General features: G+C 42.8%; 2 protein-coding genes across 4 annotated transcripts in view; one reads left to right on the top strand and one right to left on the bottom strand.

The window, feature by feature from the left end:
- TMEM68 (transmembrane protein 68) overlaps positions 1 to 7,951 on the bottom strand; it is a 31,989-nt gene extending 24,038 nt beyond the window's left edge. Inside the window, exons 1-2 of one of the 2 annotated variants that reach the window (XM_047783910.1) lie at positions 7,818 to 7,951; positions 5,746 to 6,139 (exon numbers count right to left, since the gene is read on the bottom strand). In XM_047783910.1, coding sequence (XP_047639866.1) covers positions 5,746 to 6,070 — 325 coding nt within the window. In that variant the 5' untranslated portion in view covers positions 6,071 to 6,139; positions 7,818 to 7,951. Of the gene's footprint in view, positions 1 to 5,745; positions 6,140 to 7,148; positions 7,419 to 7,817 lie in introns of those variants that run through there. The other variant, XM_047783911.1, reaches the window with a different exon arrangement.
- A 67-nt stretch (positions 7,952 to 8,018) lies between these two features.
- TGS1 (trimethylguanosine synthase 1) overlaps positions 8,019 to 18,907 on the top strand; it is a 31,393-nt gene continuing 20,504 nt past the window's right edge. The window contains exons 1-6 of one of the 2 annotated variants that reach the window (XM_047783909.1): positions 8,249 to 8,285; positions 9,747 to 9,823; positions 11,644 to 11,708; positions 13,743 to 13,918; positions 14,239 to 15,052; positions 17,575 to 17,692. In XM_047783909.1, the coding sequence (XP_047639865.1) occupies positions 9,816 to 9,823; positions 11,644 to 11,708; positions 13,743 to 13,918; positions 14,239 to 15,052; positions 17,575 to 17,692 (1,181 nt within the window). In that variant the 5' untranslated portion in view covers positions 8,249 to 8,285; positions 9,747 to 9,815. Of the gene's footprint in view, positions 8,286 to 9,746; positions 9,824 to 11,643; positions 11,709 to 13,742; positions 13,919 to 14,238; positions 15,053 to 17,574; positions 17,693 to 18,907 lie in introns of both variants that reach the window. The other variant, XM_047783908.1, reaches the window with a different exon arrangement.

Raw genomic sequence — 18,907 nt, 5'->3', positions numbered from 1 at the left:
GCCACTTTTATTATTTACTAAATACATGTTTCTTTTTTTTTTTTTGTCTTTTTGTCTTTTCTAGGGCCACACCCACGGCATATGGAGGTTCCCAGGCTAGGGGTCCAACCGGAGCTGTAGCCTCTGGCCTACACCACAGCCACAGCCATGTGGGATCTGAGCCACATCTGAAACCTACACCGAAGTTCACAGCAATGCTGGATCCTTAACCCACTGAACGAGGCCAGGGATCGAACCTGCAACCTCATGGTTCCTAGTCGGATTCGTTAACTACCAAGCCATGACAGGAACTCCATTTTTCTGACTTCTTAATGTTTGATCTATTTGTGATCATCCTTTCCCTGTACCAATACCATAATTTTATTTGTTGATTTTTTAAGGCCACTCCTGTGGCATATGGAGGTTCCCAGGCTAGGGGTTGAGTTGGAGCTACAGCCGCCAGCCACAACCACAGCAACACAGGCTCAGAGCCATGTCTGTGAACTATACCCCAGCTCACAGCAACGCTGAATCCTTGATCCACCAAGTAAGGGCAGGGATTCAACCAGCAACCTCTCGGTTACTAGTCGGATGTTTCCGCTGTGCCACAATGGGAACTCCCCAACACCATAATTTTAAACATTATAAATGTCAATAGTATTGACATGATAAGGAAAAACTAACTTGTTTTGATTATTTTATTTTATTGTATTGTATTGTTTTGATTATTTTATTGTATTGAATTAGTAAATGGCCTGGGAGTGTGGGCTGTGGGGTGACATCTTTCTACCACACTGGGACTTTCTACCCACTCCAGTTCTGCTCTGAATTCCATCCGTAAAGTAGAGTTTCTGCATAAAGTTCTTACATGGTTTAGTCCCAAATAGAATTTTTCCTTTCTGTTTTAAAAGTGATTCTTGGTGATGTGGGTAGTTACTAATTTGGCGTTTATCACATGCCCATTTCCCTTGCTAACCAATCTTCTTAGCACCGAGAAGTGGATTCACTTGGTCCTTCCAGACACCTCTTCTAATCTTTATACTTATTTCTAGAACCTCCAGGACAGGGTTAAATAGCAGCAGTAAGAGCATCTTGTCCCGTCCCCTACTTAGGGGAATGGCTTTAATACTTGCCTGCTTCTCCACTGTGGATCATGTTTGTTGAGGATTTCTGGTACACTCCCCTCCCCGCCTTTTTTTCCCCTGTTCTATTCCATTGGTCTTTATTTTACTTCATGTGCCCATTAACACACACCCCATTGTTAGCATAACTTTATAGAAAATATTCACATTTTAGAGGTTAAATCCTATCACATTGATCTGGCCCTTTGCTCTATCATATACATTTTATTTTTTTCACAGAACCGTATACTTCATTTTTTTTCCCATTTACAGTGACTTTTATTTTTTCCATTATAGCTGGTTTACCATGTTGTCAATTTTCTACTGTACGGCAAGGTGACCCAGTCACACATACATGTATACATTCTTTTTTCATAGTGACTAGATATGGTTCCCAGTGCTACACAGCAGGATCCCATTGGTTATCCATTCCAGAACATTCCCTCTATTGAAATGTAGCTCTTAGTCTTCACTTGCTAAGATTTTTTTTTATCGTATTAGTATTGAATTTTATAAAATTACTTTCTATGAGACTGACGTGCAAATCTCCTTTTTGTGTTCTTAGTTTTGATAGCAAAGCTATGCTCTCCTTGCAAAATAAGTTGTGTAGCTCCACATTTTTTCCCCACACTCTCAAACAGTTAGGATGGGCATTATTTGTTCCTTAAAAGTTTAGTATAATTGTGAGCTCCCATGAAGGACAATACAGGCTTTGACTACTGTTCTATTTCTCTTTCCTTCTTGAACAAATGTTGGGATTATTTCCTTTTTCTTGAAACACTATCTATTTCATTGTTAAATACAAATTGAGTGAAATACTCAATTCCCCCCCCACACACACACACATTCATTCTTCAAGGCCTTGTTCAAAAGTTACTTCCTCTGTGAACGGTGCTTTTACTTTTGTCCCCTAGAATAAAGAATGAACATTTATTGAGGATTCACATGTCAGGCACTATATCAGATCCGTAATTATCTCATCTGGTCCTCACAGAACCCTGCACTGATGAGGAAACCCAAGAAACCCACTCAAGGTCACAGAGTGGTGGGGCTGGGAAGCAAGCTCACATTTGTCTAACTTCACAGTCTGTGCCTTTGCCCCACCCCACACCTTCTACAGGTGTGCCACAGGTAGTCTACACCTGTGATTTTCAAATGCTGGTTGCCACCCATTCACTGAGTTATGAAATCACTTCAGTGAGTTATAATCGGCATTTTCCTTTTTAAATACAAAAGAGTAAAACAGAAAATAGTGCAGATTGTATGAAGAAAGGACATACACTTTCGATGAAATAGTATATACTGTGCATATATAGTACGTGGCAAATGCATTTCTTGCTAGCAGTAATAGTCAAAAGTCTGAAAGCCTAAAAATATATCTTGAAAATACCAGGAGCCTTGAACACAGTAGGTATGTGAGGTTGAGCTTAATAATGACCAAGAGGCAAGTGATGCTGTTTTAGTGCCTTCCAAATTATTGGAGAAAAAGGCTCTAGAATTATGATAGCTAACATTTGCTGAGCTTTTACTATGTAACAGAAATGATTCTGAGTACTTTACATGAAGTTCCACTGAATCCTTACAACAACCCATTTTACATAAAGGAAAATGAAGTTCAGAAAAGTCAATTATCTCGTTTGAGAAGGGTTATTCAAATAGTTTTAAAGGAGCTCTCCCAAGACACTTACCAATAACAAAGTAAAAACAATAGCAACTTTGTGGTGGAGAACCCAAGCAGGCATCTCCTTAACTAACCACATGATCAAAGTCACCGTCACCAGTCATAAGATACGTGAACATCATGAACCTTGGATACAATGCACTGAGAAGCACACGTCATCAGTGAGATTCTTGTCAAAAATGTGCAACTTCAATTAATTATGGAAAACATCAGATCTAAATTAAGAGACAATTTACAAAACCACTGAGCACTACTCTTCAAAAGCATGAAGGTCATACAAGACCAAAATACCGTCATAGACTGGAGGACATTTGACAGCTAAATGCAGGATGAGATCCTGGCATGTGGACACTGGCAGGAAAACTGGTAAGATGTGAATAAGTTCTGTATTTCAGTTGATAGTATTATACCACTGTTGATTGGATAACTGTACAAATGGTTGTGTAAGATGTCACCATTCGAGGAAGCTGAGTGAAAAATACACAGGAACTCTGTACTATTTTTGCAACTTTTCTATAATTCTAACTTGTTTTAAATGAAGTTTTTTAAAAAATCCTAACTACTGCAAAATGAAAGGAGAAGGAAGAGCAAGAAGCGGGGAGGGAGGGAAGAGGAAAGGAAGAAAGGGGAAAGGAAGTTAGGGAACTTGTCAAGGTCACCCAGCCAGCAACTGGGGAGAGCCTGGCTTTGAACTCAGTCTGACCAGGGAGTCCTTCACTGCATGAAAGACAGAGAGGTGGAAGGAAACTCACTCAACTAAAGCAGAGTGAGAATGTTTTCCTGACACCTCAGTTTAAAATCCTGTAAAAAAACCTTTGCTACGAACAGTTTAATTTATAGAACCCTTTCAGTGGATTAAAATAGGTCCATTTCTTTAAAAAATTACAGTAAAATGTATTAAGTAAAAAAAGTCAAAATTTTTATAGTTTAAAGGCTGTAAGCAACTTGAGGATTGGCACCTCATTGACAGATTACCTAGAAATGCGCAGCTATTTAAGAAACATCAACTTCATGTTTCTTGAGGTAGAACTGGATAATTATTTGAAAAATGACAGAGCACTTACATAATACAGAAGGTAAAATTTAACGACCAAACAAGAAACATTGGCTAGATTCTTGTACAAAGTACTTATATTAAACCAACTACACATAAACAACAGTTCACTAGGTAACTAGTTAAGGATTTACAGAGTTCCATGTAGTCATTGCAAGTCATGTAAGAGGCTTAGTGACGTGAAAACACTAGTCTGCCACAAATAAAAATCAATAAACACACCAGAATTCAATTGTATGGTAAATTTTAGGCAACTACCATTTTCCTTTTTGATATTTATTTTTACTTGCCACATTTTCTACAATAAACATTTTTATTAGTTAAAAAATTCCTTTGAGGGATTCTTTACAAAGCATAAATTAAAACTGACTTGACATCAATACACAATCCAAATATGCACACAAATGTCTTTTATATAGGTCACTAAGGAACAGAGTATAGACAATCATTTTAAAGAGCATCACCTATGCTAATATGTTATCATAATAAAACATTAAAACAGGGTAAGAACTACATATTTGACTTCCTCTGAGCCATAAGTGCCTATTTTAAAATACCTCAGAAAAATAAGTAAATAATAAATATCCCAAATTACATACTCTCCTACAAAATAAGGTTAATATCTGAATGTATCCAAAGTAAATCATGGCTCCTGAAATATAAGTGAATTCAAATTCCCAACAATACATGTTATCCTGAACTACAGGGGTTACGAGTGGGAGGGGGCCGTAGATTCCTGAGTACTGTGAATGAGGCCCCTGATTTTCTGTGTCACTGTTTTAAAGACAGTAAGCAACCGTGGTCCACACAGATGCAGTCTCTGGCCAGGGGATGCTGAACATCTGCTGGCCTTGGGTAAGACAGCCCCGAGGGGGCAGGAGAGCCGAGCTGGCTGGCAAGGGCACTAGTATTAACGGGTAAACATCAGGAGTTCAGTATGTCAATGGCATGTGGTTCCTGTCTGCAAATGTACTGAAGACCACTACTTTGACCCTGAATCCCCAACCAGGGAAAACCAGCCACAGCACAGGTCACAGCAGCACCGGCCTGGAACTGACATCTGAGGCTTCGTCCTGGCTCTTCTTCCTGGCCTCCTAGTGTGTTCTGGGCAGTAACAAGCTCTCTCTTTCTCAGTTTCTTTGTGGGAAAACTGTAAAATGGAGATATCTGGATCCTAACTATTATGTTGTAAGATTTACAAGTGTCAAGGCATGTGGAGCACTTGACACTGTTCGGTATAGTTAAGGGCTCCAAAAAGATTTGCAGACATATGGTAGGTTTAAAATGACAACACATTAGCCTGATAAGTCACACAATGACTTCTGAAATGAATCAAAGAAGAAGTGGGTAAATTTTGGTATGAAATTATTAACATTTTTTTTTTTTTTTGCCCATGACCATGTCATGTGGAAGTTGCTGGCCCAGGGGTCAAACCCAAGACGTGGCAGAGACCCGAGCCACGCAGTGACAAAGCCAGAGGTGCCACAAAGGAACCCTCTGTATTTAATATTATTATTGTTTCATTTTTTTAAACTTTTTACACTGGAAAAGTCAAACTTATTTTGAACAAAATGGAAGTAAATGCTCAATAATTAAAGCATTTTCAAACAGTTTTCTACAGTTTTAGCCTCTTATTCTTTTAGATGTCTTAAATGTTCATTTTTATTTTCACTTCTAGTAACAGTCTACACCACTGTGTGGTTCTTTGTTTAATGGAAACTAATGTGCTTAGAAAAAATCATCTCAAGAAAGGTATATATGTACAATGCATGCAAACAGGTAACAGGAAACAGTAACTACTCCTCCGTTACATTTTTCAAAAGTTTCTCAATCAAGCAAATGGAATGAGGATAGAGTTTCAGCGCCATACACCTGAACAGGAGCACAGAGATCAAAGCCACTTTGCTTACCGTGCCAGACAGCTGCATGTCCATCCCACAGCGTTGCCACTGTCTTCCTCGCACCATCCCATAAATTATGAGAATAAGCTTCTCTCAATACATTCTTCCTCTTATAAATGTGTAAGAAAATAATAGTAAGGTAGAGAAGAAAAATAGTAAAGTAAGGAAGTATTAAGAGTATTAGTGGTGTAAAAACCCACAGGAGATAGTTTGCAAAATTCAAATAGTCCTCCAATTGCTCCACACCAAACCATCCTTCAAGTATGTGGACAAGACAAGTCATATAGGGCATGGAATCCTGTCCTGTACCACAGGTTTGGTTTTTGCCTATCATTTTTCTTTAGGTGAAAATGACAAATTCAGGCTTGCTCTTCATCATCATGGCAGGTCTTTAATTTTGCCACTAGAAGGGAAAAACAATCCAATGTTATTCTCTTCACAGGTGAAAGGTTATATGCTTCAGTCTACATGAATACTGTTAGTCTTTCTTAATACCAAAAATGAATAGATTGTTAACAGTTAACTTTGTTGCAGATTTAAATATGAAAATGGGTTTCATTTGTCCACACATGAAGTGGGTTGGGCTTAGCTTCTGAAATAATTCACAAGCTATAATTATGAGAGGAAAATAAAGCCGATGAATGAAATTTCAGATCAATCTTAATAACCTGACTTACACCTTAAGTGGCTCATGCTGATCATTTGTATCTTAAACTAGGCTATGTTGAGATAACTGTTCTTCACAGAAGAAAACGTCAATATCTGATGTTTAGTATTCAGCTCCAATGAACAAACAATCAACAGCTGAAGTTTATCTAATATTTCAGTTAGGACCTCTGGTAAACAACCATTTTATCTTCAAAATGACACATTTTGGATTTCAAGCTTCAAGTTCTAGGTTCTGATATGCATTACCTGTCAAGGTTGTTTTTGGTTTTTTCCAATTCTAGAATGTCCTTCAATTTCTAGCTAAAACCTTCCACTCTGATAATTACTGTTCTACACTAATTTGCTTAACTGCCCTCATCCTCCAAATGTCCCACATCTGTACTGGTTTATCTGTGACCGTGCAGCACCCTTATCTTCTTGAGTCACCAACATAAATAAGGCAGCAGTAAGGATTCGGGAACAAACATTTCATTCAAACATTAATCTATTTCCACCCACCAGTAAACGCAGCCCAAATATTAGGGACTCTTCCAAAAGTCTGGATTTTATCTCAGCTCGTATAATAATACGATAAAGCAATACCAAGCCAAGTCCGAAGTGCTCCGACAACCTGCAAGCCTGAACCTGCTTCTTGGAGGAAGCTGCCCGGGGAATTTTCAACCAATGCCACGCAGCAAACACTGCTTTTTTCGAATCCAGCAGCTCTGCCCCAGTTTTCGACATTCTGGTTTGTGTCCAAGTACCTTTCGTGTTAATCGCAATTAGAGGGCTGAGCCCTGTTTCGCAGGCTGCAAACCCCGGGGGGCCGACAGGGCCAGGTGCCTCCAGAGCGTGGGCCCACGCAAACTATTAACAGCGCTGGTGAGGCTTCATGCACACCGGTCGCTTCCGTCCTTCCCGAGGCCCCAGGAAGCAGGTGCTATGAATCAATCCCTATTTGCAAAAGATCCCAGCGAGGCCCGGGAAGGGTTGAGTCGCCCCCCTCACCCGGGTCACACAGGTGGTAAGGGGCTTCGGGCAGGCCTCCAGCCGCCACCGCCCCCCCCCCCGCCCCCGACCACTATTGGCTCCACAACCAGTGGGTTCATTCGGGTCCCCAAGAGAGCGTGCCCAGGAAGCCCGCGGGCCTGCAAGGAGGTGGAGACATCTCGCCCCCACCCGAGTAAAGACGACACCCGCCGAACCAGAGCGCCTGAAGCGCGAGGGGAGGTGCGGGCCGCGGTGAACGGGGTCGTTGTGACCAGGTAGGGCCTCCCTTCCGGCCGCTCCGGTGTCCCGAGCCGAACAGCGAGTCCGGTGGAGGCCCGGGACTCCGGGCGGTCAAGGGAGAGAAAACACGCAGCCTTGGCGCTGGGGCCCGAACCTATCCCGGCGCCGCGGAGGGCGGGGAGGCGTAATTGGGGACCACGTACCTCATACCGGAGGGGGCAGAGGTGGTTTGGCTCGCCTTCACCTAGGAGCAGCTGCGGGAGCTCCTCCGTGATACACCCGGCGAAGCGGAGCAACTCAAGCAGCCGGGGAGGAAAACGCCAAACTGCGGGTGCAGCCCGGGAGGCCTTGAGTGTAACACCGCCTTCGCCCCGCCCCTTCCGGTAGCCTCCCAGAATCACTTCCGGCGGCTTCTCCCCGCTGGCTCCAAGCTCTGGGTAACCCAGGCCAATTGATCACGCGCAGCCGAGCCCTCTGGAGGCTTCCCCTCTGTGCCCGGGAGCGGAGCAGCGGTCGGGAGACCTCCCCGCGCCTGTGCCACGCGGCCGCCTCCTCCGAGGCGCTGCGATGTGCTGCGAGAAGTGGAGTCGCGTGGCCGAAATGTGTCTCTTCCTGGAAGACCTGCAGGAGGGCTCCCGGATCCTCTGCTTCTGCTCTCGGGCGTTCGTGGAGTAAGTCAGACGCGGGCCTCCAGGTTCCCAATATGAGGGCTGCAAGGCAGGGTGACCGATCGATCCCCGACACCGCGGCCGGGGTCCCTGACCCCGGGGAGAGAGGGATGCTTTAAGAAAGGAAAACGAGACCTCAGACTACGACGGGGTGTCGCCTGGGGCCCTTAAACGCTGGAGTAAATCTGCCCTGTGGGCGGTTAGGGAAAGATGCGGAGCTGATATTTGTCACTTTACACTGATCGACTGAGGGAACCGCCAAAAACTGGGAAAAGAAATTGAAATGAAAGCGCTTTAGGATGTGACATCACAGGGTGAAGGTTTAAGACGAATAACTTCTTGGGGTAACATCTTTTTTGAAACCTTAAGATTTGTTAAAGCGCAAGTGCACATAATGAGAACTTCTCGTTATCTGAAAGATTTAACTATAATTATGTCGGGTTTTGAGCTCTCCTGATTTTTGGAAAATATCTGTTTTAGGTAAAAGTTGCCCTGCATGGGAGATAGTAGGTAAGAAAGAAACTGACTCAAGAATTGGATTTGGGGGCTTTTTTTTGTTTTTTTTTTAATTAGGTGTGTGAGTTTCTCATGCAATCCTTTTTTAAAAAATCTCAGAAATTGGTTTATCTACCCTAATCCTTTCACTGGCTTTTTGTTAGTTAAGTTATTCAACTTGCAGAAGTGGATTTTATGTGATAGTCTTAATATATTTTAATATGGTAGAATTTAAATTTGAAGGAATTTTTACTATTCACCATGTGTTTTTGAGGCATAATTGGAAAATTAATCTGAAAAATTAAATTTCATGTAAAAAATATTGTCGCTGCTGTATTAATGCAGGCGCACATGCATTCAGATATTCATCCAGAATCACCATGCTCTGTGGACTGAGCAATCTCTCAAAAATTTGCTTTATAGAGAACCCTTTGCAAGGGTAATGGGATATTCTTCAAGTACCAGGCATCAGAAATATATCTTTCCTGATGATGAGTGCTCTTAAAGATTCTTGCCCTAAATAGAAAACAGAATTTTCATAAAAATTTAAGCACTATCATTCTCTCTCGCTTACCTTTCTGCCTCAGAGTAGGTGTAGCCTTGGGATTCACTAGTGACAACCTTGGACACCTGTCTCTTGTGTCACCCCTGGAGAGGTGTCTTTCTGCTCAATCCTCTGGACCTGGTGTAACCTGTCAGCCTGGCCCACTCCCCGCAAGGCACGCAGGTGGCACTGTGGCTGAGGCCACGGAGTTCACTGGAAAAGAGTACCTGGCTGATGTGGGGTGTGAGGGCCAAGAAAGAGGAGTCAGCTTGCTCACGTACCAGCCACGGCACATACTGTTCTTAGCCTGCAGCCCTTTTGAGGTTTGATGTCGTCTTCATGAAGCTTCCTTTCCAAAAAAGAAGAGAAGGGTAGGGAATACAAGTTATAAAAAGTTGAGAAAAGTTCTTGTACTTTATCTATAGGAAACAGGATGCAACTGGAATAGGTCGCAAAATCGGTGAAGAGAAGAGAGCAAGGTGGCTTTTCAGTTAATGGTCAGGTAAATTATAACCCTTTAGGGCAAAATAACTTGGAAATATAACCTCAGCATTGTTGCTGGTAGTCATTGAGAAGTCCTCAGGAGTGGGAGGAAAGATGCTGGGAGTTCAGAGGCTCCTAAGTGATTTTTCAAGTAGGGAAAAGGATTGTTTCAAAATCTAAAAATGACAAATTTGACTGTTGGCAAAGTTCTATTAGAGGATTAAAATGAAAGGTCAGTACCATGTAGCAAAAAAACAGAAAATGAGCTTTAGCGTAGGTGCCAAATTGAGCTGATTCTTAGGCTAAATAAGATTATAGAACATAATATTGTAACTAATTTCTTTTTTCCTTTTTTACAGCTGCGCCTGCCCATGTGGAAGTTCCCAGGCTAGGGGTGGAATCAGAGCGCAGTTGCCAGCCTACACCACAACCACAGCAACACAGGATCCAAGCCACGTCTGTGACCTAAGCTATAGCTTGAGGCCACACTGGAACCTTAACCCACTGAGTGAGGCCAAGGATCCAACCTGCATCCTCACGGAGATTAGTCCTATATCCTCAGAGGAGATTAGTCAGGTTCTTAACCTGCTAAGCCACGATGGGAACTCCTTGTAACTAATTTTCAGTTTCTGAGGACATTACATTAACATACTGTCTTAGGAACTCTATAATTGGAGTAATAATTATAATTCATCTACACATTTAACTTTCTATGTATTTTCTATGTGAAGTTCATATATATTTACAGTGTTATAGATCTCTTAGAAATGATCAGTACAATGGCTATATAGCAATATGAAAAAAATCTTTGTTAATTTACATTTCAGAATATAAAATACTTAGACAATGGTTACAATTATGTAAAAAATTTTGTGCTTATGTACAAAACCTAGAATAGAAAATGCTGAAAGGATGGAGTAGTAGGTTTTTGCCTAAAAGTTGCCTGCACTGTCAATCACAAGCTTTAATTATTTTTCAAATAATTCATTTTGAAATAATTTCAAACTCATAAAAGTAGTTCAGAGAAGGATATGAAAGTACAAGTACACAAGAATTTTGTTTTGTTGAATTTATTGTAGCTCCATTAGGAAAGTAGTATTAGCTATTACTTGCAGTTATGATGGAATTTATTACAGCCTGATTTACTGGTAAGAAGATATAATAGCAGCCCTCCCCCTTTTATTAAGTTTTCTACTAGGTACATGTTGGATATGACTTCCCATCTTAGTAAAGAAAAAATGTAGATGGAGGTATATAAAGAAAAGTTTAACCATTCACTGTTTTAAGAGTCATTGACACTGAATTGTTTTATCTTATGTTTCAGTTTGACAAAATAAATAAGAACTTCATTTTATGTCAGGCCCTGAAACATCCTTAGCTCAGCCCATGAGTGTCGCATCCACTAGGCAATGGATTATGTGGCTTATTTGCAAATTGACTAGGGTCTGCAGGTGGGCTTATAAATGTGTAAGACAGATCTTTTCACATTTATCCTCACTCCTTCAATCAAATTTAGAGAATATTTCACTGCTTGTGTGTCATAAGGAGGGTCAGATTCTTCCCCCAATATCCAGAACTTCCGCTTGATTTTAATAATTAGTGATGGGTGTTATGACCTGCGTGCCGTGTAGTGTATAGCAAATGTTTCACATTTACAGTCTTTACACCAGCCCCCTGAGGTGTGTGTTCTTACCTCTGTGTTACAGATAAGGAAAATGTATTCACATTTAGCTTTCCTGGTTTTCAGTCTTTTCATTAATTAATCTATGCCATCTTAAATTTTTTCTCTAAATTTATTGTGTAATTTTTTTCAGTCTTGGCTTTTAATTTGCTTTACAGAGATCGGAAATTGTACAATTTGGGATTAAAAGGCTACTATGTGAAAGACAATGGCACCAATGCAGGTAATACGGCAAGAAGCTACAGACCTTTTTTGCTAAAAATATTATAAATGACAAATGATTGTATCATCATAGATAGTTCGTATTTTTTTCACTATAACATGGTCCTGGAATCGCTCAGAGCAGATCTTCCCATTGTCTGTAGCTAGCTCATGTTTGGACTTGAGGCAGCCTCTCTTGCCCTGTACAGCATTCCTTCCTGAGCTGTCACCATTAGGTAAGAGAGACCTGAACTTTGAAGCTTGGAAAAGCAGAAAACATAGTTTCTTCAGCAGAACTCTATTGTGTTAAAAAATAAGCTGAGACACATTAAAACAATTTTTTTTTTTTCAAGAATTTGAGCATGCCTGAATTCAGATCAGCACCAGACCAGCTCCAGGTGGTTATAGGAGTGCCCCACAGCAGAGGTAGGAGAAGAGTTTTTATAGAGAAGATGGAGATGCAAAGCAAGGAATTTGATTGGCCGTAGTTTAAGCAGCTGCCTTGTTTGGGAAAGTGTACTTGGCTGCTTTTGCCTCGTTGTTAAGTTTCATTGTCTCGGATTCCAGTGCACTGGCTGGGCCGAGGTGCTCTTTGTATGGTTAGGCGACCGAGGCGTTAGCACCAGCTCAGTCTGACTGCCTCCTTGTTTGACTGCGTTAACAGTTCATAGATAAATGAATGATTGGGGATAAACTCCCAGTGAACATCCACCATCTTTTGTCACAAAGTAAAGAGGCCACAGTCTGGATTAACGTGCTTCCCAAATAAATAGACTCTGTTCTGTGCTTTGCACCTGACCTAGTTACCTGAAAGCTGTCGTGGACTCGGTGACACCTCTGTCTTGACCCCCTTTGTCCTTTCTGCACAGACCTTGTATGTTTCCCGAGATGCGGGGAAAACTGCAACACAAGTTATCGCCTAAGTCAGCATGAGGCGGGATTTCTATTTCAATCCATAACTCTCACCTAGCTCTCACCGAGATGGCACAAATCACTACTTCTTCATTTATGCACTGGATGAAATGGTTGGCTTGTGTTTCAGTATCACTTTGTACAAATAAGATTTCTTTAGAGACTAAGGTCCCATAGAACCCAAGAAAACATGAGAGAAACATGAGCTTAGCTAATTCATTTTCTCTGTCTGCTCTCCTGAGCTTTCTTGACAAGCTCGTTAAATGGATCTCCATGGTTGAGGTAGGCATTCCCCACCCCAGAGTGGGATTTGTGCCCATGAGATCTCTCTCTTCAGTCTCCATTTTTGCTGTGGTAAGATTCACTGTTTTGTTGCCTAAGATCACTTAGCTGGAGTGCAGCTCAACCTGCATTGCTTGTGCTAATATATAGAGTGTTTTATCTCACATTTTAAAATGGAGTGATCGCATAGCATTTGTCCAGTCTATGGCGTGAGCTACTTTTAGATTGCCATATTGGGATAAAGTAAAGCTTGTTGCCATAAAACAGGTTGCCTCTAAGACTTAGCATCAGGGAGTTTGAGAAGACCTCCCAGTTCAGTGCATTTCAGGCCTTTAATAGCAGAATCCTTTCATTAAGTCAGCCTCCCACGGGGCCCCAGGGCGTGAATGAAGGACCCAGGAAGGGCCTGGAGAGGTAGCTCACAGCTCCTCAGATAACTCCGTAGTCCTCATTTTAAATCCACCGACTGAGTGCAGTGTCGCAGGCATGTGATCATGTGAGTGCTTTCCCTGTGGCTGTTCCGCTGTGTTCCCTCTCCATCCTTGCCTGGTGCCCAGCAGACGGGCTGGTCCACAGCGTTAGCCATGTGGGCAGCTGGGTGGGCGGCAGCCGGCAGAGCAGAGTACACCTTGTCTCTTGATTCCTATTTGGCTGTTTTTTCACTAGTCCATATTCCTCTCAGATTCTTTTTTTTCCTTTTATTTTTCTTCCCCTCAAAAATTGTAACATTCGTACATCTTTACCTTGGGCAAGTCAGGAAATGACTGAGTCTCAGGTGGTTTGTTTCTTTAAAATGAACGTGACAACACCTGTATCTGAATTTTCTCTAAAACTAAGCTAACATAGCAAACGCTGTGTGTAGGAGACCAGCTGACAGAAGAGGAGGAGGAGAGTAGTCATTCTGAGGGCCCTGTGGAGTCACATGACAGCAGAGCCCCAGGCCCAGATGAAAGTGAACTTGATTCTGAGGCTGAACTGATGAGAAGTATGGGGCTGCCACTGCAGTTTGGTGGGATGTCTGTGCATAAGAATTTCGAGGTAAGTATCAGTCTACTTTTATTGTTTATGTTTCTTAGTTTTCTTCATAAAATATCACATGGGATTTTTTTTATCCCAAATCTAATGCATTCACAAATTAGGGCACCCCTTTTTAAATGTACATACATATTTATAAATTAACCAAAACTGCAAATTGTGATATGTCTTCCTCTTAGAAACGTAGTAAGATTCACTTCTTTGTGTGACTAAAACCCAGGATGCGAGGGTTGAGGCTATTTTGTGTAATGTCAAAATAGACTTAAATTCTACTCTTAGAGTTTATAAAGCACAGTTTATATGCAAGTTATTTACCTTTGTAGGTATCTATGAATACTAGAAACAGAGTTAAAATGAAAAAGAAAAAGAAAAAACACCAAAAGAAGTACTTCAGTGAAATTCTGAGAGAATCTCGGAGCCAAGAATGTGAAGATGACATTTTGGCTTCAGATGATCCGTCTTCAGTTGAACAGAATGAGAAGACCAGAACATGTAACTGTCAAACCCCAAAAGACATGGAAACTGAAAAGCTTCCTGTTGAAAGAACATTACCTCCAAAGCTGGAGATTACAGAGAAATGGGAAACATATTGGAACGAATATGGTGGAGGACTGTTATGGCAGAGCTGGCAAGACAAACATTCAGGTCAAACCCTATGTTCTGAACCTTGGAACATGCCTGATACAAAGGAGGAGTGGGAACAACATTATAGTCACGTTTATTGGTATTACTTGGAACAGTTTCAGTATTGGGAAGCTCAGGGGTGGACTTTTGAAGCCTCACAAAGCTGTGACACAGACGCCTGTGGGGCCGAAACAGAAGTTGACAAGAGAGATGAAAATTGTGTGAAAGCAAACGTCCTTTCTTTCCCGTCTTCATCAGTTGGTAGCGAAAGCTCTAGTTCAGGTGACAAAGATCACAGTGAAATCCTTGATGGAATTAGTAACATAAATCTGAATTCAGAGGAAGGAGAACAGAGCCAATTAGTGTCCTCTGGGAGCGGTGACGGACGTCCGTGTCTAAGTGAAGTCCACGGCAGAAGAGAATGTCCCACCTCTGGCCAAAGGGAACCGTGTCATGGCGGAGCCAAGGGGAGCGACCTGTCTGAGGCTGGGAGCACAGAGCATCCCGCTGAGGGTAAGACTGGCCAGATCTATCCTCCTGAGTAGTGACTGACAGAACCAGTCTGTTCACCAAAATAACTAACACGGATCCTTTGTGGTAGAGTTAAATAATGCCAGCTACCTTTTATGGTGCAATAATGAAATGATTTAATCCCTCTTTTTTTATGTCCCAGTTGCTCATCACATTTTTATAGAAATAAAAAGAGTATTTGCCTAGAGTTTAGGAGTATTGGTCCTTCCTCTTGTACCTTGGTGGCCGGTGCGTTAAAACCTGGACATCCACTGAGAAGTCTGACTTAGAGTGAGCTTGGAATGGCCAAGTTTCTCTGGAGCAGCTGAGATGATAGGAGGCATGGCAGAGTGATTGTCAGCACAGGTTTGCCATCCGGCAACTCTGATGGGGTCGAGTCTGGAATTCCCTGGGGACAAGCAACATCTTGCTCTATCGAGGGTCTCAACAGGTCATGGTATTATAACTGGACAGGTTGATTGCAGGAGTCTCAGAAAATATCCAGGATAAGGAACTTGTCTGACTCCTGCCTGAGTGATTAAAAAAGTTGTGCCAAAAAAAAAGGAGTTCCCATCGTGGCTCAGCAGAAACAAATCTGACTAGCATCCATGAGGACGCAGATTCGATCCCTGGCCTTATTCAGTGGGTTAAGGATCTGGCGTTGCTGAGAGCTGTGGTGTAGGTCGCAGACAGGCTTGGATCTGGCCTTGCTGTGGCTGTGGTGCAGGCTGGCAGCTGCAGTTCCGATTTGACCCCTAGCCTGGGAACCTCCACATGCCTCAAGTATGACCCTGAAAAAGAAAAAAGAAAAAGAAAAAGAAAAGCTGTGCAGACTGGTGCCACTGTCAGGACTACAGAATGTGTGTTGGAGGGTTTTGAGAGACGTTAGAGTAGGGCGGGATAGTTGGGAGAAGTTAGTGTAGGACGGACTAGAAGGCGTCTCCTGGGGTGGATAAGCCACCGACTTATGCATCAGGAAGATGGGAGAGGCAGGCATCTTTAGAACTTGAATTTTTCCTGAAGTCCACTGAGATGGGGTCTTGTCATCCTTGAGGTTGGGTGCTGGGAAAGTCTGAGTTATAGCAACTCTCCTCTCAACCTCATTTATGCATAAAGCAAAAGGTTTTGGCTTTTTCCTTAACAAGGGCCTTTGCTTTGCTCCTCTCAGATTACTGATCTCACTTCATCCCCACAGTTTCCTCGAGGTTCTAAAGATCTCTGGCTCTTTTCTCTGTCCTCTTACAATGGAGCTGACTTCAGTGCAGTGTCCTCAACTCCTTTCTGTTTTGCTATTATTTTCATCCTTTTTTAATGGGATTGTTTTTTATTATCAATCTTTTGATATTTTTGTTCTTATTTTGACCCTAAAACTTGAGGTCTGGACCTTGGTCAGCGACTGCTTCGCGTTCCTCCTTCCAGTTATCCCCCTTTATCTTCCATTGCCTGTCCCCGTAGGTGGATCATCAGCCATCTCTGCAATTAGCTCCAGCAGGCCTGCCTTTGGGATCAGTTTGAGGCCTCTAGGTTTTGCTTGTTGTAGATCCTCTTTGAGGTCAGAAATGAGGCAAGCGTTGCGTCTCTCTGTAAGTGTGTGCTCCTCTGTTGGTGTCAGAGTCCTCCTGACATAGTCTGTCTGTCCTCTGACAGTAAAGCCGCCACTGTGGGGCAGACACCTCCGCTTCTGGTCCCCGCCACCCGCCCTTCCTTCCCATCTGAAGAAACACACAGCAGAGACAGGCATGTGCCTCAGCTGGAGCCTCCACAAGTTAAAAAGTGGTTTTGTTTTTTGTGGGTTTTTTTTGTCTTTTTGCCATTTCTTGGGCCGCTCCCGCGGCATATGGAAGTTCCCAGGCTAGGGTTCTAATCGGAGCTGCAGCTGCCGGCCTGCACCACAGCCACAGCAACGCAGAATCCGAGCCGTGTCTGCAACCTACACCACAGCTCATGGCAACGCCGGAACCGGAGTGAGGCCAGGGGTCGAACCCGCAACCTCATGATTCCTAGTTGGATTTGTTAACCACTGTGCCATGATGGGAACTCCCAACGAGTTAAAAACTCTTTCTAAATGGTAGTGCTTATCTTTCTGCTACTTCAGTTCTTAAAGAACTGTATAACAACTAAGTGTAATTGCTTTTTAATAAAGGAGGGGTTACTTTTAATCAAATGTGATCATGCCATCTTCAGAGTCATTTAGATTAAAATTCCATCAAGATGTGATAGCTGATAGCTGTCCCAAAGGTAACTTTGTGGATTGATTTGTATTGATTTGGAGAGCCCTGAGGAAAAGCAGTTTGAGTGCACTTTTTAAGTAGGTCAATCAGGGAAACGTGTAGACCTTAATAGGCGTAGCTCCAGGTTTTTACACTCAGACCGCGTGTCGATGCCCAGAGCAGAAGATGCGGCCTGACTCTGGGCCTGACACAGGCATACGGTTCATTGCAGGAATGTTTTGATTGCCTTTGCACATGGCAGGCAAGTGGTCAAATCAAGGGCGGAAATCCACAGCCATGTCTCCACCTCTTTAGATTCCCGTAAGTCCTCAGAAGCAAACGCCGCCGGAGACCGACCACGCGCCAGCAGCACTGACGGAGACGAGAGCGGGGACGACCCGCCTGAACAGAAGCCAAGCAGACTTAAGAGGAGGCAAGTCCACGTACCTCTCTCCAGCGCGGGTTTGTGTGAGCATGCGTGTCCTTGTGTCCGTGAGCAGGTGGCCACAGGTGCCTGTCCTGTCACAGCCCTGTCATCCTGGGCCGAGAGGAGACGAGACATGCCGTCCAGACCTGTGGTCAGACCCCTCCCCGCCGATCATTCTGCCGTACTCGCTCCTCGGCAGAATGGACCTGGTGCCCCTTTTATGAGATGATCGGGAAAACTGGACCTATAGCATGTGGTGTACCTGACGCTTAGCGGCTGTCGGGGGTGCTTGCTTTTATCTAATAATGTGTCAGTAGGTAGATCTCTCTCTTGAGGAAGTTATGATTTTTTTTTTTTTTTCAAAAGTCTGGGCTTATCACAGTTTTATTGCTAAATTGGCCTCAGGTACATTAGATCAGTGGTCTCATTCTGTAGGAATACTGAGCCAGAACAGGGATCAGTGCCACACCCAGGGCTGTATAGCAACATGACAGCCCTGAAGCCAGGGTCCAGACCCCCTCTGAGGAAGGCAGTGCTCTCCCCAGGATAGTCGATGCATATATTTAAGCAGCTGGAAAGAAATGAAAAGTCAAATGCTGATGCTAAAAAATACAAGAAAAGGATGGACATCACAGAATTCGGACATTAGCTGGAAACATTTCATTTCTCTGACACTGTGTGAAGTGCTCTATGTAAGATTTTTATGTCTCATATTCCTTGTAAACAGTCAGCAAGCTTTGCTTTAGAGGCTCAGTAACTTAGGACATAAAAGTAAAAAGCATATTTCTCCTGCGTTCCTTCTCAGTGATACATGCTACTTGTTAACTCGTCCTCTGCTTCCTACCAATTCTTAGAGGCAGGGACCACGAGTGTGCTTATTCTTGGGACCTAGTAGGTCCTCCATAATGTTCAGTGTGCTCAACTTAATTTGCAAGAATTATTTCGCATCACTTCTATTTGTTACATTTGCCCAGGTGGTAGGAACCACTCGAAAGTATCCCCAAAAGGTGGTCCTGACTTACTTAATGCCACTTGTGTCACAACCTTATTTAGTGTTTTTTTTTTTTTTTTTTTTGCCGTACCCATGGCATATGGACATTCCCAGGCCAGAGATCAAGTTCAAGCCACAGCTGTGACCTGCACTGCTTTGGGGTAGGGGATCAAACCTGCATCCCCTCAGCAACCCAAGCCACTGCATTCAGATCTTTAACTCATGTGCCA

The sequence above is a fragment of the Phacochoerus africanus genome, chromosome 6 (assembly GCF_016906955.1).
Source record: "Phacochoerus africanus isolate WHEZ1 chromosome 6, ROS_Pafr_v1, whole genome shotgun sequence".
Taxonomy (NCBI): Eukaryota; Metazoa; Chordata; class Mammalia; order Artiodactyla; family Suidae; genus Phacochoerus; species Phacochoerus africanus.
Note: the sequence above shows the minus strand (reverse complement) of the source record. Positions and strands in the feature narration are given on the sequence as shown.